The 26,720-nt window shown below is 60.6% G+C and overlaps 1 protein-coding gene across 3 annotated transcripts in view; it reads right to left on the bottom strand.

Moving 5' to 3' along the window:
- Positions 1-18,777: 18,777 nt before the first annotated feature.
- The window catches only part of MMP17 (matrix metallopeptidase 17), a 22,549-nt gene continuing 14,606 nt past the window's right edge, over positions 18,778-26,720 (bottom strand). For 2 of the 3 annotated variants that reach the window (XM_032396333.1, XM_032396334.1), the window contains exons 7-10: positions 26,593-26,675; positions 26,327-26,479; positions 22,812-23,069; positions 18,779-22,197 (exon numbers count right to left, since the gene is read on the bottom strand). In XM_032396333.1, the coding sequence (XP_032252224.1) occupies positions 21,872-22,197; positions 22,812-23,069; positions 26,327-26,479; positions 26,593-26,675 (820 nt within the window). In that variant the 3' untranslated portion in view covers positions 18,779-21,871. Of the gene's footprint in view, positions 22,198-22,811; positions 23,070-26,326; positions 26,480-26,592; positions 26,676-26,720 lie in introns of all 3 variants that reach the window. The other variant, XM_032396335.1, reaches the window with a different exon arrangement.

Below are 26,720 nucleotides of genomic sequence, written 5' to 3'. Positions count from 1 at the left end.
GGGTGGCGGGCGGGGGGCGCGCCCCATCGGGCAGGCCGGGCCCGCCTCCAGCCCCGCGGGCCGCTCGGGGCGCCCTGGCAGCCCGGGCTGCTGATCCGGATCCCTCCCCGGCTGCGACTGCGGCTGGGGTTCGCACTCCGGCTCGGACTCCGACTGGGAAACAAAAGAGCCGCGGCCGCCGGGCCCCAGAGCCAGAGACGCCGGCGCAGGCGCAGTGAGCGCCGGGGGGGCGGGGCTGGGGGCGGGGCCTGGCGGGGCGGCCGCGCTCTGTGGGCGGAGGGGCGGGGCGGGGCCTGCGGGGGCGGGGCCATGGCGGGGTGGGGCGGGGCCAGCACTCGACTCGCCCCTGGGGTAGGCCGGGCTGGGGGGTGCGGGGAGGGGAGGGGAGGGGAGGGAAGAGGGGGGAAGGGGAGGACCCCCCTCTGCGACCGTGCCCGCGTCCCCTGTCCGCTGCCTCGTCTCTACACAGGCGCATTAATACTCGGACGTGGCCTGTGTACCCCAGGGCTAAGGACCGCATAGAATAAATCGGGCTGCTTTAGAGCTGTTGCATTTTATTTATTTATTATTGTTATTATTATTATTATTATTATTTTAGTAGGCTCCACACCCCAGGGCGGAGCCCAACTGCGGGGCTTGATCTCAGGACCCTGAGATCACCACCTGAGCAGAAATCCAGAGTCGGAGGCTTAACCGACTGAGCCCCCCAGGCACCCGAGGTGATGCATTTTAAATTGTGTTCAACGGTAACAAATTGTCTGCCACACTGAACCAAAACATAGGAAATCAGAGGGAAAGTTTCCATAAGTCCTTTCACTGGGATGATACACAGCAGATTCTTAGACACAGTGTTAAATAGACATGTGCTCAGGTGCAAAGTACTCTGAAGTTTAGAATCAAGAGGCAAAACAGTGAACTGGGCTCCTACTTGTCATTTTAGAAAGTCACTGGAGGGGGTGTGTATACGGCCATACACGCGTAGGCACACGGGTATAATACACGTATGTATACGTCATACACCATGGAACGGCTAACCCAGCCTTGCCATATGCCATGTGTCCCTAGAGTAACTCGTCCATCCTCCATGACCCCATGAGATACTTGCTATTTTACTGCCATTTGACAGATGAGAGAATTGAGGCCCAGAGAAATGTACCTGAAGTCACCGGGCAAGCAAGGCAGAGCCAGATTCTCACGCAAGAGACTGTTAACAGTGGCTGCTTGGGGAAGAGTCGGTGCTTTTCACTGTCTCCCTTGAGTACTGGCATGAATTATTCTTATCATGCTCGAGTCCTGCTTTTGTAAATACAGAGTATGAACAATCCTCCTCCCGGCCGCCAGCCTGCAGTAATAGCCCGGGATGGTTGCACCAGCCGGCCCACGGGTCCAACGGGCAGGCTCTCGGGTCAGGGCCCTCCCTGCTGCCTTCACAGAGCCGCCTGGCGGCTAATCTTCCTGCTGCTCTGGGAGGCACCCCACCCAGGATCTTCCGGAAGCCCCTTCACCTGCCCCTGGGCCCTTCTCCAGGCCCCAGCACGTGCGTGCAGGCTCCTGACCCTGGACTGAGGCCAGAGGCCACCAGAGCTGGAAGGGACAAAGGGTCTCCTGGCCGAGCACCTTGCTTTTCAGGGGAGAGGTCCCCCAGTTTGAGGTCAGCCCACAGCACTCCTAGGGTCACTTTCCATTCCCTCAGTTGTCCAACACCAACTATGTTCGCCCAGGTCCTTGGAGCTGCCACAGCACAGAGTCCCTGTCTTCAGGAGTGGTTGGGGGTAGGGAGACAAGAGGGGCAGTGATTGCACAAAAGCTCATGAAGTTGCAACTGAGGGAAGTGTGAAGAGCAGGCCGGGTGGGGGGGACAAGGGGGTGCAAGGTTGCTGGATGGAGCTGGTGCCTGGGGGCAGGAGTCCAGCCCACCCTGGGAAGGAGATCTTCAACCTCAACTCAAGGAAGGACGGTGAAGTTAGGAGAGGGTGGGTAGAGGTGAGATTTGCATTTGGAAGAGCTTACTGGGCCCCCAGGGGAGGAGAGCCCTCCCCAACCCCGCCAGGGAGGCTGAGAGCACCCAGTTCCCGCCCGGTGGGCCCTGTGGGTCACCGCCAGGCTCCTGCCCTCCTCTGTCATGGTCAACGCTTATATCCTCCTTATTCACATCTGCAAATCTGTGTACTCACTAAATTGTTCTATAACCTCCCAGTCAGTCCTCAGGGTGATTCCCTGGGCGCACAGTCCCAGCTGAGGGCCGGAGGGCCGCCTGACCCTCTGCCCTGTTGCAGCTTACTACTCTAAGTGACCTTCTGAGCCCTTTAGTGCCACACGGTTTGCATTTTTGTGCTCTTTGGTGGTGATTTCGCTGTTGAAAACGGCCGCCTGAGGGTCGTGGTGAAGAGCTGTCCCGCGTTCCTGAGCCCAAGGAGGCAGCGATGTGCCTCCGGGAGAAAATGCATCAGAGGGGCTCCGCCCCTCTAAGTTGGATGTTGTTGAATCAACAGCATGTACTAAATAAGGTGTCTTTAAACAGAAACACACATAAAACAGATTACGTATTGAACGGTTGACAAAGACGTTGTGAGCAGAGGCAGCAGAAACGGAGCCCTGCGTCTCCCTTGGAGTGCGGTGTCCCACTAACTCCCTGTTCCTCATTCACAGGGGTGAACGGGGTACAAATACTGTGACCCAGAACTGGCTGGGCTGTGTGTCGGCTGCGCTCTTTAGAGTGGCGGCTCTCGGATTTAAGCCTGGTTCCCCTGAACCCACGTGCTCCTTGTCCTCCTGGGTCCCCCAAGGCAAGGACTGAGCGCTGTCCATCTCCGACCCCCGGTGTTCAGCCCAAGGCCCGGCAAATAGTAAGGAAACTTTGAAAGGAGGTTGAATGAACTTTAAGACCCACCCCAGGAAAGACCCACCTCACTCAACCTGCAAAACCCCCCCACCTGCTGTGGAGAGGCTACCCACCCACACAGGTCTCCAAGGCCGCTGCCCCCTTCTACATCAGGAATGGCCAACTGGTGTCATTTCAAAGGGCCTGGCCCGGCTCCCCAGAGCCTTAATGCGAGAGCTGGGGGGGGGGGGGTCTGTGATCACTTAGTAATGTCTGTCACACACGCTGGGAGTGGGGGTGGTTTGCATGCCTTCAAACAGACAGAAGTCCACATTTTTTTAACTTGTTTATTTTTTTAAAAATTTTTATTTATTTATTCATTTGAGAGAGAAAGAACATGAGCAGGGCGGGAGGGGCAGACAGGGAGAAGCGGACTCCCCTCTCGCTGAGCAGGGACCCCGACGACGACACGGGACTCGATCCCAGGACCCTAGGGATCATGAATTGAGCCACCCGGGTGCCCAGAAGGCCACATTCTTGTGTCACCGTGACTTCAAAGGTGTCAAACTTCCAAAAAGTTAAAAACCTTCTTACAAATACGGAAAAAGCGGGGTTGTAAGTTTATTTAATTCATTAACGAGGGAACCAGCAGGATAGTAGAGATGGTTGCTGGGTGGCCCGCCCCCCCCCCCCCCCCCCGCCCCGGCCGGCTCCACTGGGTGTGGAGTCTACTTAAAATAAAAACAAAAAAACATACGAACAAAAAAGATGGTTGCTGGGGGAATTTGAGGAGTTGGTTATTTGCAGAGATTTGAAGACTGCTAGAGTAGATTGTTGGCCAGATACAAAACTGTTTCTTGTTCTCCAGGGCAAACATTTAACCTGCGATTATCTTTCCCACTGTAGAGGAATCATTTGTCCTCTGCTTCACAGAACCCTACCAGTTGACATGAAGATAGTATCACAGACCCAGAGCCTTCAGTCAATGGTCAACAGAAACGCAGACACGGGGCGCCTGGGTGGCTCGGTAGGTTAAGCGTCTGCCTTCGGCTCAGGTCATGATCCCAGGGTCCTGGGATGGAGCCCCGCATCGGGCTCCCTGCTTAGCGGGAAGCCTGCTTCTCCCTCTCCCTCTGCTACTCCCCCTGCTTGTGCTCTCTCTCTGTCAAATAAATTAAAAAAATCTTAAAAAAAAAAAAAGACACGCAGATGCACCTGCAGAACCCCTCCATCGAGGATCGGCAAACTCACATCTAAGGCCAAATCCAGCCCTCCTCTTGATTTTTTTCTTTTCCTTTTTTTTTATTGTGGTAAAATAAACATAACTTGAAAATTGGCATCTTAACCATTTTAAGTGTGCAGTTCAGGGGTATGAAGCACGTTCACACCGTTGTCAGCCCCCACCAGGGTCCACCTCCAGAACGTTCTCATTTTCCCAAACTGACGCTCTGTCCCACCAAACACGGACCCCGCCCCAGCCCCTGGCTCCCACCACCTGCTCCGTCTCTAGGAACCCGACTGCTCTGGGGCCCTTGGGTTAGTGGGACCACACAGTGTCTGATTATGACCGGCTCATTTCCCTCAGCATCGGGTCCTCGAGGTTCATCCATGTTGTGGCAGGTGTCGGACGTTCCTTCTGAGGCTGAAGGATAGTCCATTATAGGGGTGGACCACGTTTTGATTGTCCACTCATGCATTAATGGACCCTGGGGTTGCTTCCACATTTTAGCTACTACGAACAATGCTGTTAAGAACACAGGTGTGCAAATAGCTCCTCAAGATCCTGCTTTCGACTCTTTGGGGCATATACACTGATGTGGAATTGTTGGATCATATGGTAGTTCTATTTTTAAATCGTTTGAGGAACCTCCGTACTGTTTTCCAGAGTGACTGCCCCAGTTTGCTTTCCCACCAATGGTGCAAGAGGGTTCCAGGTTCTCCACGTCCTCACCAACACTTGTGATTTTTTTATTTTTTAAAAATAGACATCCGAGTGGGTGTGAAGTGGTTTCTTGCTGTGGTGTTGATTTGCATTTCCCTGGTGATCGGTGATGCTGAGCATCTTCTCACGTGTGTTGGGCATTTGTTTGTCTTCTCTGTAGAGATGTCTGCTCAAGCCTTTGACCAGTTTTTAATCAGGTTGTTGGAGTTGTAGTTCTTTTTACGCTCTAGATAAAACCAGCCACGTCCACTTGCTGATTTCTTGTGGCCCCTGCAGAGCAGAGGAGCTGGGCGGTCTGTGTGGTCTGCAAAGCCGTAGTTCCACCTGGCTTTATGGAAGCCGTCTGCCCACCTCGCCTTGAAACCCTAAGCAATCCTCGGATGGGCCTGGTCAAGGACCCTGCGGTATATGACAATGAAAGGGCATGCCCCCGTCCTTCCTCAGCAGCTGTGGGTCATTTTCCCCAACAGCATTAGTGGGTCCAAGGAGAACCCCGGGAGCTCCACTCAATTCCTGCCCCTGTCACCACAACACCTGGGGCGATCTGCTCGTCGGATGTGACTGAAGCCTGTGGGCAGGGAGGTGGGCCTGCGGACAGCGTTCCCTCTTCCAGCCCTGACCCCTTCCCCCCGCCACTGTGCCGGGCACCTCGGTTACCTCCCTGGAAAATGGGAGAGAGGTCCCAAAGAAACTTCAGTAGAACAATGTAGATGAGCCAGCTTCCTCTAGAGGAGTCCTCCAGAAGGACAGGGTGCCTCCCTGCCCCCAGGGCCCAAGCTGACTCCAGCCCTTGAGCTGCCCCAGAAGGCACTGCTGAGGCTAGAGCTCATTCTGGAAGGTCTTTGTCTTCCTCAGGGGAATTCAGGCCACAGGCTAGCTCTCAGGCCTTCAGACTTTGTTTAAGCAAAGGAAGCCCTCGCCCCACTTTGCCCCTGGGAGGGGGTGGGATGAGAATTTGCCCCTTGGGCTCCCTAAACGTGGGAAGGGTGACAGCCTGAGGGCTTACAAGGAGGCTCTGGGCCAGTTTCAACCCAAGCCCAGAGGGAAGAGTACACCTGCCTCCCTCTAGGGAGAGAAAATTGGTAGTTTTGTAACTCAGAACATAAACTTACCCTACAACCTAGCAATCCACCCCAAAGTACTCACACAAAGTCCTGAACGGGAAATGTTCACGACAGCCGATAGCGCAGAGCTGGAAACAAATGTCCATTGGCAGGAGAGAAGAAACAAATTGCAGGAATGCTCCTCAGCACCCAGAAGGACTGGACAGAGGCCTGGCCCAGCGAACACTCCACGCAGAGGCGAGCAGCCAGACGCAAAGGCCCCTGCCGAGGGCAGCATCGGCTGGCTGGCGAGGCTCAGCCATCCGGGGTGCGGGCATCGGAAACCCGACTGCTGCTCGGGATCGGGAGGGTCCGTGGGAAAGGAGGGGGGACCCTGGGGCTGATGGGAGTGTCCTGGGCTGACCAGCGTAATGCCAGACACTCGGCTTCACACAATCGTCAAAACGCACTGAACTGGGGCGCCTGGGTGGCTCATTCGGTGAAGCGTCTGCCTTCAGCTCTGGTGTGATCTCAGGGTCCTGGGATCGAGTCCCGTGTCCAGCTCTGTGCTCAGCGGGGAGTTTGCTTGGGATTCTCTCCCTCCCTCTGCCCCTCCCCGCCTCGTGCTCTCTCTCTCTCTCTCTCTCAAATAAATTAGAAAAACACAGTGAACTGTGTGCATCTCATTGTGAATGAATTACACCCTGTGCAGCTCACTTTAAAGGGGAGCACTGACACACAGTGCGTATGGATGAACCTGGAAGGCATTCTGGGAGGTGAGAGAAGCTGGATCCCAGGGGCCACACCTTGGAGGATTCCATTTACGTGAAATGTCCTGACCAGGCAAATCCAGAGCCCGGAAGCAGGGTGGTGGGTGGCAGGGGCTAGAGGAGGGAACGGTGAGGGCCTGCTGCGTTGGGGGTCTCCACCCTGCCTGTGGGCACCACCCCGCTGGGGGCTGGTGGACGGGACCCTCAGGGGCACATCTGGTGCCAACGTCCCCCAGGGCCTGGAGGGGAAAGGAGTGAGCGGCTGCTGGGTCCAGGGACCCCAGGCTTTATCTGGTATCTTCCAGCCGCAGAGGGTTCCCGTCCATGTCCTTCAGCAGCTCCCGAGGGAGGCCCGGACTGGCTCCTGCCGAAGGCCTTAGCAGAGTGCCCCGGGGCGTTTGCACCCTGCTGACGGTGACTCAGCCTGACAATAGCCACAGTCCTGATGGAGGATAGAGAGTCACGAGCCTTGCAGGACATCCTCAAGGCATGCAGAAGCCCTGGTGGCCTGAGTCACCACAGGGCTTGGACAGGGACAGGCCGGGGCCGGGGGCTTCCTCAGAGCCCCCCCCACCCAAGCCCTGGGCCCCAGCTCCAAAACTCTTCCAACCGGACAAAGCTGTCCTCCCTCTAGTCCTCGCTGCCTTGAGTGCCACCCAGGTGTGTCTCCGGGGACCACACTGCCGCTCCCTCCTGCCTTCCCTCCAGCCGGATGCTGGTGGGAGGCTGGCAGTGTCCCAGCGCCTGCCCGTTCTCGCCGGCCCCCTCCTGCTCCCCTGCTCTGTGCTGCGGTGCCCTCCGTCCCCAAGCAGGGGGGCAGGGGCGGCAAGGCGGCGGGGGGGGGGGCAGAGAAGCAGCTGGGAGCTACTGTTCCTGCTCGGGCTCTTGAGGGGCTGCTGAATTCATGGATTTTCAAAGTATAAATAAAATCGGTCCAGGCTGATGAGGACAACGTACCGCAAATCAAGAAGCATGCAGGCCGTTAGAAGTTCGGTTAAGGTTTTCTTTTTTTTTTTTTTTAAAGATTTTTATTTATTTATCAGAGAAAGAGAGAGAGAGAGCACACAAGCAGGGGAAGCGTCAGGCAGAGGGAGAAGCAGGTTCCCTGCTAGGCAAGGAGCCCGATGCGGGACTTGATCCCAGGACCCTGGGATCATGACCTGAGCTGAAGGCAGACGCTTAACTGACTGGGCCACCCAGGCGCCCCTCGGTTAGGGTTTTCTACGGGAGACATTATGTACCCGCTCGGGGACGCATGTTTACTCTCTCTTGCACTGGTGGCCTCCAACTACAGAGTCAAAGGCCGCATGTTGCATGGCCCATTTCTGCGGCGGCGTAGCCGGGACTGGTGAACTGCAGACAGGCTGCTTGCTGGTTGCCGGGGGCCTGGAGGAGGAGGCCGGTGCGGAGCCCCTGCTAATGGGCCCAGGGCTTTATTTTGGGGTGATGAGCATGTCCTGCAAGTGGGTGGCCTGAGTGAGGGCCTAGCTGGGGCAGGGGGAGGTGCTGCGAGGGGCTGGGGGAGGGTTCTGCAGGCTCTGCTCTGAGTGGGGGTCCGGCGACTCTCCCCATTTCCCAGGTGAGAAAGCCGAGGCCAGACCAGCCCAGGGTCTCCCGCTGGTGCGTGTGAGCTCGGGTGCGAGCCCAGCCTGGGCGCCGGGGGCAGGTGCCACCCCGCACCTGTCAGGTGCCCCCAGACGCTTCTGGCGCGCCCCATGCAGACACAGGCAGGTGAGGCCACACTCCATTTTCTTTTGGTTAAAAAAAAAAAATTTATCGTTCATATACCATCAAATTCACAATTTTAAAGCATCCATTTCAGTGGTTTTGGGTATATTCAGAGCCATCACCGCCACTGCTCATTCTAGAACGTTTTCATCGCAGTAGGAGGACCCCCATCCGCATGGACAACCCCGTGCCTGCCCCCCCGCAACCTGAAGCTTCCTTCTGTCTGTGGATTTGCCTGTTCGTCGGACACTGCCCGGCCTTCTGCAATGATCAGGGCTGGACACTGCCCAGCCTTCTGCAGCTTATCTCGTGCAGCATGATGTTTACGGGTTCGTCTGCATGGTAGGTGCGTCTGGCCTCACCCCTTGTTACTGAATAATGTTCCACTTTGTGGATAGAACCCTTGCTTTTAACTGTCAGTTGATGGGTATTTGGGTTTTTTTCCTTCCTTTGGCCCTATGAAAAATGCTAGTGACCGGACTTTTTTCTCTTTGTGCCCATGGTTCTTGGTCGCACCGCTTCAAAGAATGAGCGGTGGGCAGCAAAGCGAGGTTTACTGAGCGATAGTGAAGCGACAGTACGAAGATCCCGAGGAGGGAGGGACCCGAGACGGTTGCCATCGGCGTTTCTAAGTCTTCGGGTTTTTATGGGCTGTTGGCCGGCTGTTTTATTTTTTTATTTTTTTATTTTATTTTTTTAAAGATTTTATTTATTTATTTGACAGGGAGAGACAGCCAGAGAGAGAACACAAGCAGGGGGAGTGGGAGAGGGAGAAGCAGGCTTCCCGCTAAGCAGGGAGCCCGATGCGGGGCTCGATCCCAGGACCCTGGGATCATGACCTGAGCCGAAGGCAGACGCTTAACGACTGAGCCACCCAGGCGCCCCTGGCCGGCTGTTTTAATCTGATTAACCCTCCCTGCACCTGTCATCCAATCAGGTTCTTATCACCTCTCTATCAAGTGGGAAAGGGTAGAGGGCTCCATCCAGGGTGTAAAGTCCTTTTAACAGTAGATTCCTCTTCGGGTGGGGGTGGGGGCCTTGTCCCTGCAGGCCTTTCTTCCAACCATCCTTCATCACTACTACGGCCCATCATTCTGGTTTTCGGGGGAGAAAAGGGGAGGCAGAGCCAAAGTACGTGCACAGGAGCTGGTGGCAAAGTGACCCAGGCAGGGGGACCGGCCAGTGCAAAGGCCTGGGGGATTCTATTCGGGGAGTAGGAAAGGGCCCAGGAGCACAAGGGGAGGCCCAGTTTCTCTCTGCCCCTTGTGCTCCCCACCTCCTCCAGGCCTGGCCCTCTGTCACTAGGCTGGGTCCCGGCTGGTCGGGAGATGGGGATTTCTACCCACTGTTGGGCCTCTGGTCGGACGGCCCCTGCCCGGGGCGTCTTGGCGGGTCCCCGCTGGTCACTCAGGCAGGGCCGGCAGCTTAGCAACTGTGGGTCCCAGTCACTGGATCTTCCCCACCTCTGGGGTTCCGGCTGCATCCTTTGTGCTGCTCAGGCCGGAAGCAGGCAGGCATCCCTGACCCATCCTTTCCGGCACCTCTGGAGACCCTGTGGGCTCTGTCTTCCAAACAGACCCAGAATTTGGCCATTTCTCACCACCGACCTGAGTTTCCCTGGGCCGCCCTAGCAAGTTACCACAAACTGGGCGGCTTCGGACAAACGCATTCTCTCACAGCCCGGGAAGCCAGAAGTCTGAAATCAAGGTGTGGCAGGGCCGTGCTCCCTCTGGGGGCTCGAGGGGAGGGTCCTTCCTGCCTCGCCCAGCTTCTGGGGGCTCTGGGAGTCCCTTTCCTGTGACTGCATCCCCCCATCTGTGCCCCTGTCTTCACGCAGCTTCTCTGTGTCTCTCCTCTTCTCAGAAGATCGGCAGCCACTGGACTTAGGACCACCCTGATTGAACATGACTCATCTTAACTAGCTTATCTGCAAAACCTTTTTGCTTTTCTTTTCTTTTCTTTTTTTTTTTAAGATTTTATTTATTTATTTGACAGAGAGACACAGCGAGAGCAGGAACACAAGCAGGGGGAGTGGGAGAGGGAGAAGCAGGCTTCCCGCGGAGCAGGGAGCCCGATGCGGGGCTCGATCCCAGGACCCTGGGACCATGACCTGAGCCGAAGGCAGATGCTTAACGACTGAGCCACCCAGATGCCCCAAAACCTTTTTCTAAATAAGGTCACATTCTGAGGTTCCAGGTTGCCATGAATTTGGGGGGATACTATTCAGCCCAACACAAGAGCTAACCCAGGTGGGAGACAGGCATAGGGTTCCTTAAACAAACCCAGCAACTCCCATGTCACTCAGAGTAGGAGACAGGTCCCTGTGCTCCCATGGACACCATCTTCCCTCTTCTGGCCTTGGTGCTCTTCCTGATTGCATGGGGCATCTCTCCCGCCCGAGGACCTTTGCACCAGCTGTTTACTCTGCCAGGAGGGACCTGTCCTCCCCCAGATCTGCCCCGGCTCCCCCTCTCCCCCAGGTCCTGACCTCCATACTCAGAATCATGACTGCCCCTCTCCCCCAGGGCACCTTTCACCATCTAACGGAACTTATGTTTTACTTACTACGATGTACTGCCTGTCTCCATCACTGGAATGAGAACTCTAAGACATAAGGGATTCTCCAGAACCTAAATTGGTACCCGGCCCTCAGGAAGTCCTCAGTGGATGCTTGTGTGAATGGTCACAGGCACTGTCCCTGCCTATGCTCCCAGACCCGATGAAGTAGCCATTATTAGTCCCCTGCATCGGTCAGCTTCCTGGCGGGAAACAGCTCTACTCCAAAGGGCTTCCCTGGACGTTAATGAAGAGGTTACATGCAGGGAGCTGGGGCCTTGCAAGGCCTGCAGGGTGGGGCTGGAGCTGGGGGGCGGTGAGGGGGGTCACCGGGCAGGAGCCCTGGTTGTAGAACTCAGTGGTGGGAGCCAGTGGAAGTGGGGACTAGGGGCTCCCCCAGCCCGGGGCCTCCGCTTGACCAAACCCAGGAGAGGGGACCAGCCTCCAGGAACCTGAGCCTGGCCCGCCATTCACAGGTCTGGATGTGGGGGGGCAGAGATGGCACAGGACATCTGTCTCAGGGGACAAGGAGGCTGGGGGGTAAAAGGACCCCCCCTTGGCCCTGGGCAGAGCTGGAGCTTAGACAGAGGCCCTGAGGCCCTGGTCCAGGCCCCGCATCACCAATGGCACGGCTCCCCCAGGGACTCGGGGGCCTCCAGGTTAGCGAGCAAGTGTCCAGCAGCAGATTGCAGCCTTCTGACACAGAAGGGCAAAGCCTTCGTGCAGGTGTCCTGGGTGGGAGCTTGGGCCCTGGACGGCCACACCCACCACACCCCTCCTCCTCCTCACACCTGGGACCAGCCCTCCTTGCTTCCCAAGAACCAGGTGGGACACCTTGGGCAACCTGCTTTTATCCTTTTTAAACTGGTTTCTCCTGTGTAAAATGGGGCCATAATCTACTACGGAGCTTCCAGCTTCCCAGCTCCGGGGCCCGGTGGTCATGGGCCTCTTGCCTCCTGGGGGCTAGAGCCCCGTAATCAGTTCAGGCTGACCAGTTGTCAGTTTGCCTCTGGAACGGAGCTCTAAGGGCTCCTCCCCAGCCCTTCACTCTGGCATGGCAGTGTGAGAGCCAAACGCTCATCAGGGACCTGGACACCGGTGAGCGTCCCCCCCAGCCCGGCACGGAACACGCAGTGGGAGCAAGAAACAAACCTGCACGGATTTGAGCGGCTGAGCTCTGGGGAGCTGTTTGTTACTGTGGGTGACCTGGCCCGTCCTGACGGACAGGCAGGGAGTCGTAGGCCCTCTGCGGATGCAGGAGCTGAGCCTCCAGCGCCCAGCACATGCGCATACCCGACAGATGATTCATGGAGTCAGGCGGCCGTCCAGCCCCATCGTCTGCGCCTGATGTGTTCACTCAGCTCCTTTGGGCCCTGGGCCCTGCCGCCCGCCCTGCCTTCACCTGCTGCCCGGCCCCTCCCGCCCGGTCCATGCCGGCCCCGTCCTCCTCTGGGCGCTCCTGCTGGCCCGCTCTCCCCAGCAGCTCAGCCGGCTGCCTCCGGGGACTCAGCCCAGGCGCCCTCCTCCCACCCGAGCCACTTGCTCTCCGCCCCGTGACGGCAGGACCGTCACAGGAGGGTGGGTCCCAGCTGGTCATCAGGGTAAAGGCCTGGGAGAAATAGGGGGCCGTCACAGATTAAAAGATTTACAAACATATCCTGTGGTTCTGGACGGGGTCCTGGGCTGAACGAATCCACTGTAGAGACATTTGGAGGCACAAAGGGGGCAGATTTGATTGTGGACGAGAGTGAAATGACATTAGGGCACTCGGGTTAATCTCATGAAATGTGACGGTGAGGTTGTTGTCTGGTAGGAAAGTGTCCTTATTCTTCATGAGATACACAAAGTACTGAGGAGTAACGTGTTGTGGTGTCTGTATTTTACTTTAAAACAGCTTTGGCAAAGACAGAAATAAGGGAAACAATGTGGCAAAATGCTGCCAATCGTTGAATCTACACGTGGCTTCAAGTTAGACTTCTCTAAAGCCTGTAAATTTTCATGACAAAGGGAAAAATACTGCAGGAGAGGAATTTAAAAATACCGATTGTTATTGTACACTCCTCTATGTTTACTTTAAAGACCCTTTTATTACGACTCAGTACACATGAAACAATGAGCGCAGGGCATATAAAAGGCATAACGGGGGGCGCCTGGGTGGCTCAGTTTGTTAAGCGACTGCCTTCGGCTCAGGTCATGATCCTGGAGTCCCTGGATCGAGTCCCACATCAGGCTCCCTGCTCGGCAGGGAGTCTGCTTCTCCCTCTGATCCTCCCGACCCTCCTCCCTCTCATGCTCTCTCTCTCTCAGTCTTTCTCTCTCAAATAAATAAATAAAATCTTTAAAAAATAAAAAAATAAAAAAATAAAAGGCATAACGGGGTAGCGCAAGCCTCGAAGCTGCCGGGGGGGCCATCCCGCGGTCTCAGCCCCTCAATTGGAGGTGGCCGTGGCCTCCGTTTCGTGTTCGTCATTCCTTTGTTGTAACTCTTAACCGGGCGTCACTGACACGTGGTCAGTGCGCTCATCCTAACGGTAATTGTTGCAAACGTGTGGGGCTGCGTAACCGCTGCTGGGCGCAAGATGCAGGGTTTTCCCAGACCCCGGGAGCTGTCGGGTGCCCCCCGCACTCCCGGCTGGAGAACCAGCATCCTGGCCCGTTTCTCCGCGGAGGAGAGCTGCTGGTCTTGAACTTGATAAAAGTGGGTCACACAGAGCTCACTGTGTCTGCCCCTTTCAGAAAGCATCCTCTCCGTCAGAGGCGCCCATTCCCTGGCTTGTGCAAAGCAATGCCGGCACGTAGGTAATACGTACATGTACGGATTTGTCAAAACTGGTGTCACCGTGTAGAAAAAGACAACACGATAGTGCAGGAAAGTGTGAAACCCATCGGTGCAGGTGAATCTATAGACAAATCGGTAATACTGTATTCTTGCAACGACGGTGGTAAGCCACTTTTAGTCCTAGTGTAGAAGCTATACACAGACGTATTAAAAGTAACTATGACTAATAGATATGTTAAAATATACACAGTAGGAAGAGATACAAACTGTGACCAAAATACCGTAAAATGTGTGTGTGGGACCGGAGCTAAAGCATACGGGCTTCGTGTGTGGTTGAACATAAGTTTTCCACTTAAAATAGACTTCTTTTTTTTTTTTAAGATTTTATTTATTTATTTGACACAGAGAGAGAGATAGCGAGAGAGGGAACACAAGCAGGCGGAGTGGGAGAGGGAGAAGCAGGCTTCCCGCTGAGCAGGGAGCCCGATGCGGGACTCGATCCCAGGACCCTGGATCATGACCTGAGCCAAAGGCAGACGCTTAACCGACTGAGCCACCCAGGCATCCCGAAAATAGACTTCTGTAACTATAAGGTGTCATATGTAGGTCTGAGGGTAACCACAAAAAATACCTATAGAAAGAGGAATCAAAGTATAACCGTGTTGAAACAATGTTCACAAGCAGAGAAGACAGCAAGCGAGGAAGACAGACTGAGAGGAAGAGACAGCGCCCCACGGCCACCGGCCTGCGCCACCAGCCACTGAGCAGGATCCGGTTACGGTTCCATCAATGTAAACATAGATCAATCAACGTAAACGGATTAAACGCCTCTGGAGTCCTAGAGAGGCTGGAGGAAGAAATACCCAGACCCAACTAACTGCGAGCCGCCAGCTAGAACCCTCCTGAGCCTCGGGCCCACGCGGACGGCCCAGGAGAGAAGCGCTCGGGGAGTCCGCGGGCTGCCCCGGGAGCTCCAGTGGCGTAGGTGCACCAGGCCCCCCCTCGGCCTCCTGTGCCGCCGAGCTGTCTTACAAACCTCTGTGCGAGTTGTACATAACGGACAGACGAGCAAACTCTTTCTTGTCCGCCGGGCTCCCGTGATCTCCCCTCCATCCCACAGAAAAACCCGGATTTTCCTCCATGCACTTATTCATCTCAGTATTTCTCATCCATAAGGGTGTCTCTCAATTTTTTTCCCAACTTCCTAACATCTGCCTGGTTCCCTCCTTGAGCAAAATCTTTAACACCTCTTCATTTTTATAGCTCTGTGAGTCATAATTTTCCCTGTTTTGACCATCTTTTAAACAATAGCACAGGGACTGTGTCGTGCATGCTTTCCTCATTCACCGTGGTGTGGACGAGCTCCGTTCTGGGCCGCGCACGTCGCGGCCGCTCCCCCCACTGCTGCCCGGGCTGCCCCCCCCCCCCCAGCTCTGTCCAGGAACGCGCCGTCCGTTCCGGCCACAGCCCGCAGGCTGGGTCCAGACTTCTGCTGTTAACATCTCACCCCTCTTTCCTCCCATGAGTCTCTCTGGGACACATCTGGGGGTGGGATTGCAGGAGACTTGGCATTACAAAATATGCCAATGTAGGTTCCCAAGGGGGTGCAGATAGGGGCGTGCCCCCCAGAGCTCCCCTTGACCCGCCCCTCCCCCGGCACTGGCCTGGGACCGCCCTTGACGCAGGACGGATGCTGATTTCAAAGAGCCCCGGATGGCTGCTCTTCGGGAAGACCCGCTCCTGTGTCCCAGCAGGTCAGGCCCGGATGGGGGAGCAGCCGCCCACGGGACGGCCTGGAACAGCACCCTCTGGAACGGAGTGGGCGCTCCGCAAGCACCTGCGAGGCGGTTGAACGTGTGGAGGTGTGTGTGCCCAAGGTGCGTGGCCAACTCCATGTGAGGCTGCGGGACCTTTGCCCTGCGCTGGGCGGGTAGGACAGGAAAGCTGAGGGGACCCTGGGCCGACACACGTCCCCTGCGTGGGGTGGGGGATGCAAGGACGGAGGTCTGTCCTACCCTCTCCTCGTCCTTCTGTCGTGCCCAGAGGAGGAGCCCACGAGCCACTCAGGACGGCCCGTTGCTGCAGCTTCGGATGGGGAGGCTAGAAACCCGATCTCCTGCTTGGGGCGCCGGGGTGGCCGGCCGGAGGCTGTGCTGAGTGGGCCCGGGGCTCTCGCCTCCTTGCTGGGGCTGCTCCACAGCCTGGGGCCGGCTTGCTCAGATGAGCTCGTGTCGTTCTGACTCCAGCATCTGGGGAAGGGGGTCCGGGTCGCCCCCGCGCTGCCCTCACCTGCCGACCGCTGTAGGGCCGCATGAGGTCAGTCGAGTCCACCCCGGACATCTGCTTGTGCAGGCGCCTGGCCTTCCAAGCTCCAAACCCCCAGAAGCACCCTTTTCATGGGGTGACGAGGGCCAGCTTTGGCACATGCTCCAAATCAGTGTGCGGAGACGTGGCTTCCACAGCCGCGACCGCCAAGCCCGCCTCCTGCGGGCAGCCCTCATACGCCCGGACCCCGGGCCCAGCCCGCACCTGGGCAACCCTGGACGCACCTGGGACTCACACTCCAGGACACGCCCGCTGGGCCTTCGCGGGAGCCCTGGTGCCCCCCATCCCCACCCGGACCGAGACAGGCCTTCCGGGGCCTCTGCAGGACCAGGGAGAGCGCGGGGGACGGGTCACTCAGAAGCAAAGGCAGAGGCGTTAGATGGGTTCATGCTTTTGAGTGACAGACGCGTCCAGGGGGTGGGGGGTGACTCCTCTGCTCCAGCCTGGATGGGGGGGCCGGGGGGCCTGCCTGAGCTCCCGCCCTGCTGCGCCCGGCGGGGGTGCGGGGTCACCCAATGACGAGTCCCCTAGGGCTCCTCCCGTGTCCACACTAGGGGCCAAAAGGCAGGAACCCCCCGCTGTCCGTCAGCGGATGAGCGGAAGGACAAGATGTGGCCGAGCCAGCTCAGCCCCAACAGGGAACGAAGCTCTGATTCAGGAGACTTGCAGCCGCGTCGGAAAGAAGCAGCAGATGGGAAATGACCGCTGCCGCGGGGTCTCCTCTGAGCTGCGGTAGCTGGACGGAGCGAGTGCACAGGGACGGGTGGGGGCTGGGTCCGCGAGGGAGCCCCCGAGGCTCATGGCTCAGAGGTGAAGAGCGGGTGCAAACGGGGGCCTGGCTCGCCCAGCACGCGGGGCTGTTTGGGGAATGAAGGCTCAGAGGCGGGAGTGACTTGGGGCGCTGTCTGGGGACACGGGGGGTGTTGGGGCAGCTGGAGGCTGGAGTTTGGGGGTGGACTCCTGGAAGGGCAGGGTCCAGGCTGCGGATGGCGGGGCATTGCATCGGGGTCCATACTGCTGTGGCCTGGAACCCCCAGGCCTCCCTGGGGTGACCGACCCTGCCCACCGCCCCGGCAGCGACGCCCCGACGCAGCTCCTAGCCTCGGGGGCTCTGTTCCTTCTGGGACGCGTCCCGAGCCTGGTTCCGGCCCATGGTTGGCACGGTCTAGCCACTGTCCCCACAGCCACGTGGGGCACACTGCCGGAGAAGCGAGCATCGTGACAAGCACGGGCCCGCCAGCGTCCCCTGTGAGGACACTCGGGCTCCGTGGCGGGGACTCCGCTCGTGGAAAGCAGCGGTACGTCTCACGAACCACGCAGCTGTCCCGTGGGGGCAACACTGTTCCCAGGGAAGCTGGCCAACAAGGCGGGCCATGGGGGCCGGTCGCATGCCGAGCTCTGTTCCCTCCCCTCACCTCCCTGACCCCGGGGTGCTGACCTCTCCCGCCGGAATCAGCGGGGACAGGTCTGACGCCACCGTGCCGGGCCACCCGGCAGAGCCAACACCTGCTTCCCCTCCGTCCCGGTCTGGACGACAAATCAAACGATTAACTAAGGAAACGGCTGCCCTCCGTGAAGCCACGTCCTGGGCCAGACCCCTGTGCGCGGCTGAGTGTGCCCGGGGCGTCGGTCATCTCTCCGGTCACTCGACAGACACTGGCTGAGCCGGGCACGGTTCTGGGTGCTGGGGCCGCGGCATGGAACAGAGCAGGCCAGATCTTTGGACCCTCGTGAGGAGGAGAGACACCCAACGAAATATCGGCTAAAACCACCAACGGAGTAGTGGTTGCGATGGTGGGAGGGGCGTCGCTGACCAGGCGACGGTGGAGACAGACCGGTGTGCGCGGAGGGTGCGGGCCAGGGAGGGAAGGGGAGACGGAGGGCCACAGAGAGGACTCGTGGTCTGGTGGGGCGTTCCATAGGGCCCCGTGGCTGCCACGTGGAGAACACTCCAGAGGGGCCAGTGGGGTGCAGGGGAGCAGTCAGAGGGCTGCTGGAACAGTCCAGGCAGAGTGGACGGGCCTTGGCTAGGATGTAACTGGACGGTGGGGCAGGACTGGGCCAAACGGTGCGGACGTGTCTGCCTGAGGAAGTGGCAGGTGGCATGGGGTCTGTGTCCAGGACTGGCGGCCCGGGGGGCTCGGGGCCCGCTGTTTCCCTTTGCAGCTGGGGCTGTGGGGCCGATCGGACTTTCCAAGCCGGGCACCACAAGACCTCCTGAGTCTCGTGTGGTTTTCACGGGATGTGGACTGACGCTCGGTCACCTGAAGAGGTGAGGTCTGTCCCCTCCCGTGGCTCAGGCCGGCCCAAGACCTCGGCAGGAGTGCACCCACCTGACCTCAGAGACGAGGTCACAGCAGCGGTGCGGTCCCCCCGCCGGCCGCCACGTGAGGACGCACGGGCACGTGGAGGCCCCTCCGCAACCGGCACCACTGCCCCCCGGGCTCGGCCACCACCCGGCTGCAAGACCAGACAGCCGCCAGGGGAGAATCGCTCGGCCGAGCCCGGGGAAGTCAGACGCAGGCCTGGAGTCGATGGGAGTCGCTGTGGCAAGCCACAAGCAGATGCTGGGGAAAGGGGGCGGTGGACACCAGCGTCTGCGTGCTGTGGGTTCAGACGCACCAGGGTCCTGTCACCCTTCGTGGGCTCAGGGAGGGACAGCAGAGCCCGCGAGGGCCCGATTCCCGGCTGCAGGCACACGGCGGGCGGGGGGGGGGGGGGCTGCGTCCCCAGGGCATGGAGAAACGCCCGAGCACATCAGATGGCCGCCCCCACATTCACTCCCACCGGACACAGGGAGAGCCACGCGGGTTAGCCCACCCTCGGAGCGTGGCCACCTGGGTTCCATCCCCAGGCCCCTCGCCCACCAGCCCTGGCGGCTCACGGCCCCTCTGTGAGCCTCGGTTTCCTCCTCTGGAAAACAGATGCAACCGCATTCCCTCCTTCACGATATGGAGAGGATCCAATGAGTTTGTATTTGTAAAGTGCAGAACAGGACCAGAACCGTACCATCGCGACTATTCTTTGGGGTGATGAGCCCCCCAGAGCCCCCCAAGCCCCCCAGCCTGCTCCCAGGGGAAGTGGCGGGAGAGGGCGCGGGGTGGCCGAGGGCTGAGTCTGGCCCTCGTGGCCCCCACGATGCAGGCTTGGTGCTGTGGCCTACGCTCCCACGTGTGTCCACCGAATGTCTGTGTCCCCCCGAGTTTGTTGGTGGGAGCCCCACCCCCAGTGGGATGGCATTTGGGGGGGCTCTGGGTGGTGAGATTAGATGAGGTCACAGAGGTGGGGCCCCCGTGGACCAGCGCCCCCGTGCAGAGCTCAGGACTCGCTCTTTCCCACACGAACACAGCGGGAACGCGCCATCTGTGAGCCAGGACGCAGCTCTCAGCGGGACGGAAGCCACCAGCCCCCGTCGGCCGGCGTCCAGGCTCCAGAGCCGTGTCTGCTGTTTGGGCCCCGTCCGTGGCGCTTGCCGCACAGCCTGAGCTAAGCCATGCATCCGTTTCCCCACCTGCAAGGGGGTGGGGGGCCAGAGCCGCTGTGTTCTGGACCCTGAAGTCAGCCGTGCACCGTTTTGTGAACTTGCTACCCACGCACGCAGAGATGTGCGAGTCCGCTCACAAGGTGGGCACGCGGAGGCCAGTCAGCACCTGGGCCCGGCGCGTGCTGCGAGCGGGGTCCTCGTCCTCGCCACCGTGGCGCCAGTCCTCCGGCCTTTCTCGGAGGGTCTCTGGGCCTGGCCCAGGGCTGCTGGCCCCAGGGGCACAGCTTCCCCCAGCGGAGCCAGCGCAGCCCGGAGTAAAAACGGAGATTGCCCGAAAATCCCGAATTCAACACAAAATGTCTGGGTGTCTAAATGGTGACTCAGCTAAATTGAAGGCCCGTGTGGGTAGCATCATTCTGGGACACTGCCACTGTTCACTTCTTCACGTGGCATGCAACGGCGGGAAAGTTTTAAGGAAGAGCATTTGGCTTTGACCCAGCACTAAGACCACTGCCCACATTGAGAGCCCTGGGCTGTGCACCCTGGGGATTGGGGACCCTCTCTGGGCTATTTCCCCACCCGCACAAGGGCCTGGGGGGGCTCCCCCAAAGCTGGAGAACGAAGTGGGACCACGCTGGGCAGCCTGCTCCCCAGAAGGACCTCTGGTCCGTCTTGTCCGTCTGACAGGCAGAGACCCCTCCCAGCTCCGCGGGTCACATGGCAGACGGACGGAGGGGGCTGCCATGCATCTGCGTCCAGGGTGGGCTCCGCACCCGCCTCTGCGGTCTGGATGTCGGGTGGGGGGGCTTGGGGCTGCAGGCACCCGTGCTCTCCTCTGAGAGCCAGGGGTGGAGAAGGGGGGCGGGGACTGGATGACCCCCGTTTTGCAGGGGGAACCCCATGGGCTGGCCCTGCCTCCCAGATCCCCCGGCCCCGACAGTCACACCTGCTGCTCCTTCCCTGGCCTGCCTCTTCCATCTGATTGCATGACCAACTCCTCCCTCAGGTTCTGCCCATCCTGCTCGGGGCAGCTCTCTGGAGCCCCAGAGAGAGCGCGGCACATACAGAGGTGGGGGGTTGACACACACGGCCGGCCCCGCTCACCGTGCTCTGGTCACGGGGGCAGGGCCAAGAATCTGCATTCCACCAGGTCCGGGGGATGCCGGGGCTCTTGGGGACGCCTGCTCTAACATGGCCCGGCAGGCCCAGTGCACCGCCTTCAGGCCTGTGAGCACCTCTGCAATCAGGGGTCACCACCCCTCCCTGGGGACGGGGCGGGCCTACCACGGGGGCAGAGGGGGGTGTGGGCTTGGGTGAGGAAGGGCAGCAGCCGGGGGTAGGCCACCCACCCGGCTTCCGGCACAGGCCGTGTCTCCTGACTGGGGGTGCGGCTCCCAGTGTCTCCTCGACCGGCCGCCCAGCCGCCTCCCTGCGCTTCCTGTTGGGTGGCTGCCTGGTTTTGGCAGCTGGGGTCCCAGGTGCCTCACCGAGAACGGGCACTGGCGCGTTCCGCACGTACACTCCGGGCAGGGAGGGGCTCCATCAGCGAGCACTGGGCAGACGTGCGAGGGCCTCAGCCCCTGCCTGGGAAACGGGCGGAAGGACGGGGGCACGGGCAGGGTCAGCCGGAGCTGGACAGGAAGGGGCCGGCGGACCCCCGGGGGGGCACCAGCCTCTTCCTGGAAGCCCCCGCCCCTCCCAAGCGCAGGAGGGTCTGGAGCCAGGTCTGCACGGCCCCTCCAGGCCCCCGAGGACATTCACCCGTGGCCCCCGCCTGCCCGCAGGGCATCAGGGAGCCGAGGCTGAGCCAGCAGGAAGCAGGGAGAGGTCGTGTTTGTCTGAAATGCGTCAGGAGGGGGACCGGCCTCGGCCCCAGCTTCGGGGACTCATCTGCGGCTTACCGGCTGCCCTGTGACAGGCAACCGCAGGCCCACGGGGGTGGGCGGACAAGAGCCCCTGGGGGTGGGCGGAAGCACCAGGGGCAGCAGTCTGGGCGCGAGACGGGGACGGTGGTGCCGCCGGCCAGGGGGCTGTCCCGGGGGCTGGCGAGGCTGGGGGCAGAGGGGCCACCCCGCGCCCTCCCAGCCCTGCCTCCCGGGCTCATCGCTAGAGTTCTGGCGATCGCTGTGCGCAGGCCGGAAGGACGGCTCCGGTCCCCAGCCCGGCCGGACAGTCGGCCCCCGGGGGGTGGGGGCAGGAAAGGACGGGCGGGTGGCTGAGCGGCGGCGCCCTCTGCTGGCCTCTTCACAGCCCGCGGGGCGCCAGGAGGCGGCAGTGCGTCCTTCTCCGCCTGGCGGGGGCCCCCGAGGCCACATGTGGCGCAGCAGGAGCTCTTGGTCCGGGCACCGGAGGGGTGGGGGCGCCCGCCCTGGCCCTGTGAGGCCCAGCTGTGACCCCCTTGCCCTCTCGCAGGCCGGCGGCCGTCAGAGCGCCAGGGCCCGGGCCGCTGTCCACAGGGCGCTGGGGGTCAGCAGCACTGAGGCCACCAGCAGCGGGCCCGAGGCCCCCGGGGGAGGGGAGGCGGGGGAGGTGCAGGAGCAGACCTCGAAGGGGTCCTCCGCGCGGCTCTGGCCATTATGCCCTGGCCGGGCGTGGGCCCCGGCCTCTCTGCCCGCACCCTCCGGGTCCGCCTGCGGGTCTCTGCAGACCAGCCAGTCCCGCGCCGTGGACTGCGGGTACCCGGGCGCGGCCTCCAGCTCGCTGTCCAGCACCTTCCAGTACTCCTTGCCGCGGAAGAAGTAAGCAGCACCTGGGGGAGAGGAGAGCGTGAGGTGCGGCGCTGCGGCAGGCAGGGGTGAGGCTGGACGGCAGGGGGACGAGGGGGCGGAGCGCGGGCCAGGGCAAGTGGGACAGCGGCCTCTGCGCGGTCAGTCTGTCTCAGCCCCGGCGGCTGACTGTGGGCACCCGGGGCCTCCCAGGCCCGGGAAAGCTTGGGGGAGCCGCCAGGAGGCAGGGGGATGGATGAGAGGCCCTCTCGGTTTCTCTCTCACGGCGTGTTTATTGAGGGCCTACTATGTGCCAGGCCGCTCTAGGTGTTGGGGACGTAGCTTTGAAAACAGAAAGGAAATGAAACATCTGGCCCCGTCAGCTGTCCTGTGGAGAGGGAGTTGTGCTCTCCCCTTGGCCAGGCGGGGCTGCACCATGTGGGCCTGAAGCAGGCGTCTGGGCAGCGTCTGCGGGATGCAGGGCAGGTGCAAAGGCCCTGGGGCACGTGAGGCAGCAGGAGGCTGCACAGAGCGGCGACCCCGGCGGGCTGGCGGCAGCGAGGGGCACAGGTGCACGCGTCAGCTCCTGGGTCCTCCCAACGAGCCTGCTGCGACCCCCATTCCACAGGCGGGGAGACGGAGGCTGCGTGGGGCTCACCGTCGGACCAGCGCATGGCATCGTCGAGCATGCTGGGGATGCCCCTCCACGGGGGGCTCCGGGCGGGGTGGCCGGGGTCCATGCGCCGTGTGTGCTCATCAAAGCGCCAGTACAGCTGGTCCTTAAAGAAATAAGTCTTGTCATTGTGGGCCCAGGAGAAGGCAGCGTCGACGCCGCCCGGCGGGAGGCCGAAGTCTGAGACGGGCCGCGGGTATCCTTCCTCTACGTTATTGTCCTTAAATACCCAGTATCTGTCTCCTGGGGGTGAGAGAGAGCGCCGTGGGCCAGAGTTCGGCCCACCCCGCGGGGCGGAGGCTCTGGCCCCTCCTCCCCGCGCCATCACCCCCACCACGCCCCGGGGCCTGGCGCGTATTTACTGAGCACCTACTCTGTGCCCGGCCCGGGGTCGGCCCACCTGCCGGCAGCCTGAGAACCCGGGTTCTGACGGACAGGGAACGGAGTGCCCGGCCCCCGGCAGGCCGCGGTGCTCTGTCCGGCCTCACCCACTGCTGCAACCAGGCGGGCGGCAGCGTCTTCACGGGCAGAGACAGGCCCTGACGTGCGGGTGCGCCTCTCTCAGCGTTTACACAGAAGGAACACGTTTAGAAATCATCAAGAACTTCAAATCCATATGTGAAATTGAAAAAAAAGGTTTAAGATATTTTGGGGGTATCTCCTTGACTGTGCTCTGGAAACATCACTCCGTTGTTCTGCCAGTTAAGTTCTCCCTCTGGCGTGGTGATGAGCAGCCCGGTCATATACGGGGAGCGGGAGGGCGGAGGGGAGGACGGAGGAGGGGGAGTAAGAGGAGGAAAACATTTAAGTCTTTTGCCAAAGAATTGGAATAGGCATTTCTCCAAGGGAGATACTGAAATGGCCAATAGGCAACACGAATAGATGCTCAAGGTCACTAATTAGGGAAACGCAAATCAAAACCCCCATGAGATACCATCTCACACCCATTAGAATGGCCTCCATCAAAAAACCTGAAAAGCCCGAGTGTTGGGGAGGATGTGGAGAAACGGTGCCCTGCTGGAGGGAACGTGACACGGGGCGGCCACGGGGGAAACGGTGTGGACGGTGCTCAGAGGCTCCAATAATCCCACTTCCGGGGAGATACACAGAACAGTCGAAGGCAGGGTCTCAAAGGGGTACCTGCACACCGTGTTCACAGCAGCATCATTCACCGTAGCCAAGGGGGCAGCGCCCCGGGCGTCCACTGGTGGGCGGTGGATACGCACCAGGTGGGCCATCCACACAACAGACTACTCAGCCTTAAAAAGGACGGACGCCGGGCCACCTGCCACAGCACGGATGAGCGCTGAGGACGCGATGCTGGGGGAAGTGAGCCGTCACGGAAGGACCCACGTCTACGAGGCGCCCCGCCCAATCCAGACGGGAAGTGGATGGTGGGCGCGGGGGGCTGGGGGGCCGGTGTTTCAGGGAAGACGGAAGCCTGGGAAGGTGCTTCACGCCCCTGAGCCGCGCACGTAGACGTGGCTAAGGTGGCCAGTTTTTACGTGTTTTTTCTTTTTTACCACAATTAAAAGTAAACATAATTTTTAAAAATCCTTAGCCAGAGACAGCAGACGACCGCAATGCCTGAGTTGGGGGGGTGGTGCACGAAGCAAACCCACGCCCCCGCAGAGCGGCCCCCCTCCAGCAGAGGGGAGGAGGGCAGGAGAGCGGAGCCTCTTCCACGCACGACGGGAGGGAGTGCTGGCCCTGGCGGGTACGATGGCCCACGTGAGCACAGCGGGCTCCTCACGGGTTCAGGGGAACACAGGCATAGAACCAACCGTCCACGTTGCAAATATGGCAAAATGTGAACAAGGAGCGAAGCTGGATGACGGGCACGCGGGCGTTCACGTACTGTTTCTGCAACATTCCTGGAAGTCAGAAGTGACTTTTCAGAATAAAGGTTTGAGGAACGAGGAGGCTCTTTATGCAGAGACGTGCAACCGTCTCCGAGCCCTCTCGAGCGCCCAGAGACGAGGGGACGGCCAGGGGGGACGGCCAGGGCGCGCAGCAGGCCGCTGTGTCCGCGGAGGAAGGCGAGGGCAGGTGCACGCAGCGGCTCACTCGCGCACGCACTCCCTTTGAAAGGCGGTGCTCCGTCCGGCGAGGCGAACATCCCTCCCTGGGTGAACATCTGAACATCAAGTACAAACGGCATTACAGTCGTAAGAAAGCATCTGCTAGAACGTGCGCCATTCTTCTAGCTTTGCTTTTTTTGGAGGCTGAGATAACAGGTACAACCTACAGGGAGCCCCCCTGCGCCCGGCTCCCGACTCGCCCCAGGGTGGGGACCAGACCCACTGGAGCCAGTGGTGATTGACTGGTCACCCCGACAGCCCACAGCTGACAGGTGCCCGACCCCAACCAGGCGCTGGCAGGGGACGGGCAGGAGCACAAGGAACGTGCACAATATTCGTTATCTCCTCAAAGAAATAGGGTCCCCCTGTTTTGGCTCAAAGAGCTGCTGTGGTGAACAACGCTCCCCCAAATTCACATCCACTTGGACCTCAGCATCAGACTCACGTAGAAATGGGGTCTTTGCAGGGGAAATTAGTTAAGAGTGAAGTCGTGCTAGAGTCGAGTGGGCCCGACATCCGCTGACTGGTGTCCTCGTCAGAGAGGACACATGCACAGCGAGACACAGAGGGACGGAGCCCGGTGGGGACGCAGGCAGGGCCGGGGCTAGGGGCCTCCGCTGTTCCTCTCCCCACGCGATGGACGTGGACACGGCAAGGGCTGCCAGGCTCTCCCGGGAGCGGGGGGCACGAGGCCGACCTGCACTCAGCACAGGCCCCAAGCGGCCACACCGTCTGAGAGCCTCATGCTGGCGCCGTGGGGGTCTCCTGACGTTCAGATGGTGAGAAATAACCCCAATCTAAAAGACCGTGCCCTGCGGGTCCCACCCCCATGCCTGTGGTTCCGGGCGTCCCTGGGTGGGGAGGGGTCAGCCTCTGGAGCCCGCACGAGGCTGGACTGGAAAGCCTGGGTCAGGGCAGGAGGGTGGCTCTAATCTGGGGAAGTGGGATGGCGCCCACAGACCCGCGGGGCTCGTGCCGCAGGCCCGGCGTCCTGCCCGGCGTCCTGCCGTGGCCCGGCCCAGGGAACAGGGTGTGGAGGGTGGGCCGGTCATCCGTCATCCCCCACGACGACGGAGGTGCGGGAGGAGATGCGGGAGACGTGGGAGCTGGCCGGGGCTCCCACTGCCCGGAACGCTGCCCCCTCAGCTCCTCCGTCACCGAGGCCCTCACCTCGCGCAGCGGCTAATGCCGGCCCTCTGAGGGGACGAGGGCCGGGGTCTCCGCCCGTGTACCTGTCACGGCTGCCACGGTGTGAGGACACAGTAGGTGCTCAGTAAACACACCGGCCGTGGGCGCAGCGAGTGAGCTGGCCCCCGCCCCCGGGCTCGGAGCAAACCGTGGGCCCCGGGGCACGGCCGAGGCCCCGGCAGCCCTGCAGGCAGCGCAGGGGGGGGCTGCGCCGGGGGGGGGCCCGCCCACCTTTGAAGAAGACGATCTTGTGGTCGCCGGTGCGCTCATACACGGCGTCCACGCTGTCCAGGTGCGGCGGCAGACCCCGCCAGAACCGGTGTGTCTGCGCGGGCTGCAGTGACACCAGGTGCCTGTCCCGCGTCAGCCGCCAGAAGTACCTGCCTGGGGGCCAGAGAGGGCGTGCGGCTGCGGGGTGCCGGTCTGGCCGGCTGCTGGAGCGGGCTGCCCTTCCCGCCAATGGTCGCCCGCTGGCCGCGGGACCGGGTGCGGGTTACCTTTGAAGAAAAAGGCCTCGCCGCGGATCTGGGCCACGGCGTCGAAGTCGGTGCTGCAACGATGAGGCTCGTCCTTCCTGGGCCTGGGGGCAGAGAGACGGGGGGCTGGGGGGGCCGGGGGGGCAGAG

Source organism: Phoca vitulina, unplaced genomic scaffold (assembly GCF_004348235.1).
Source record: "Phoca vitulina isolate PV1807 unplaced genomic scaffold, GSC_HSeal_1.0 scaffold91, whole genome shotgun sequence".
Lineage (NCBI taxonomy): Eukaryota > Metazoa > Chordata > Mammalia > Carnivora > Phocidae > Phoca > Phoca vitulina.
This window is presented reverse-complemented; position numbering and strand designations above follow the sequence as displayed.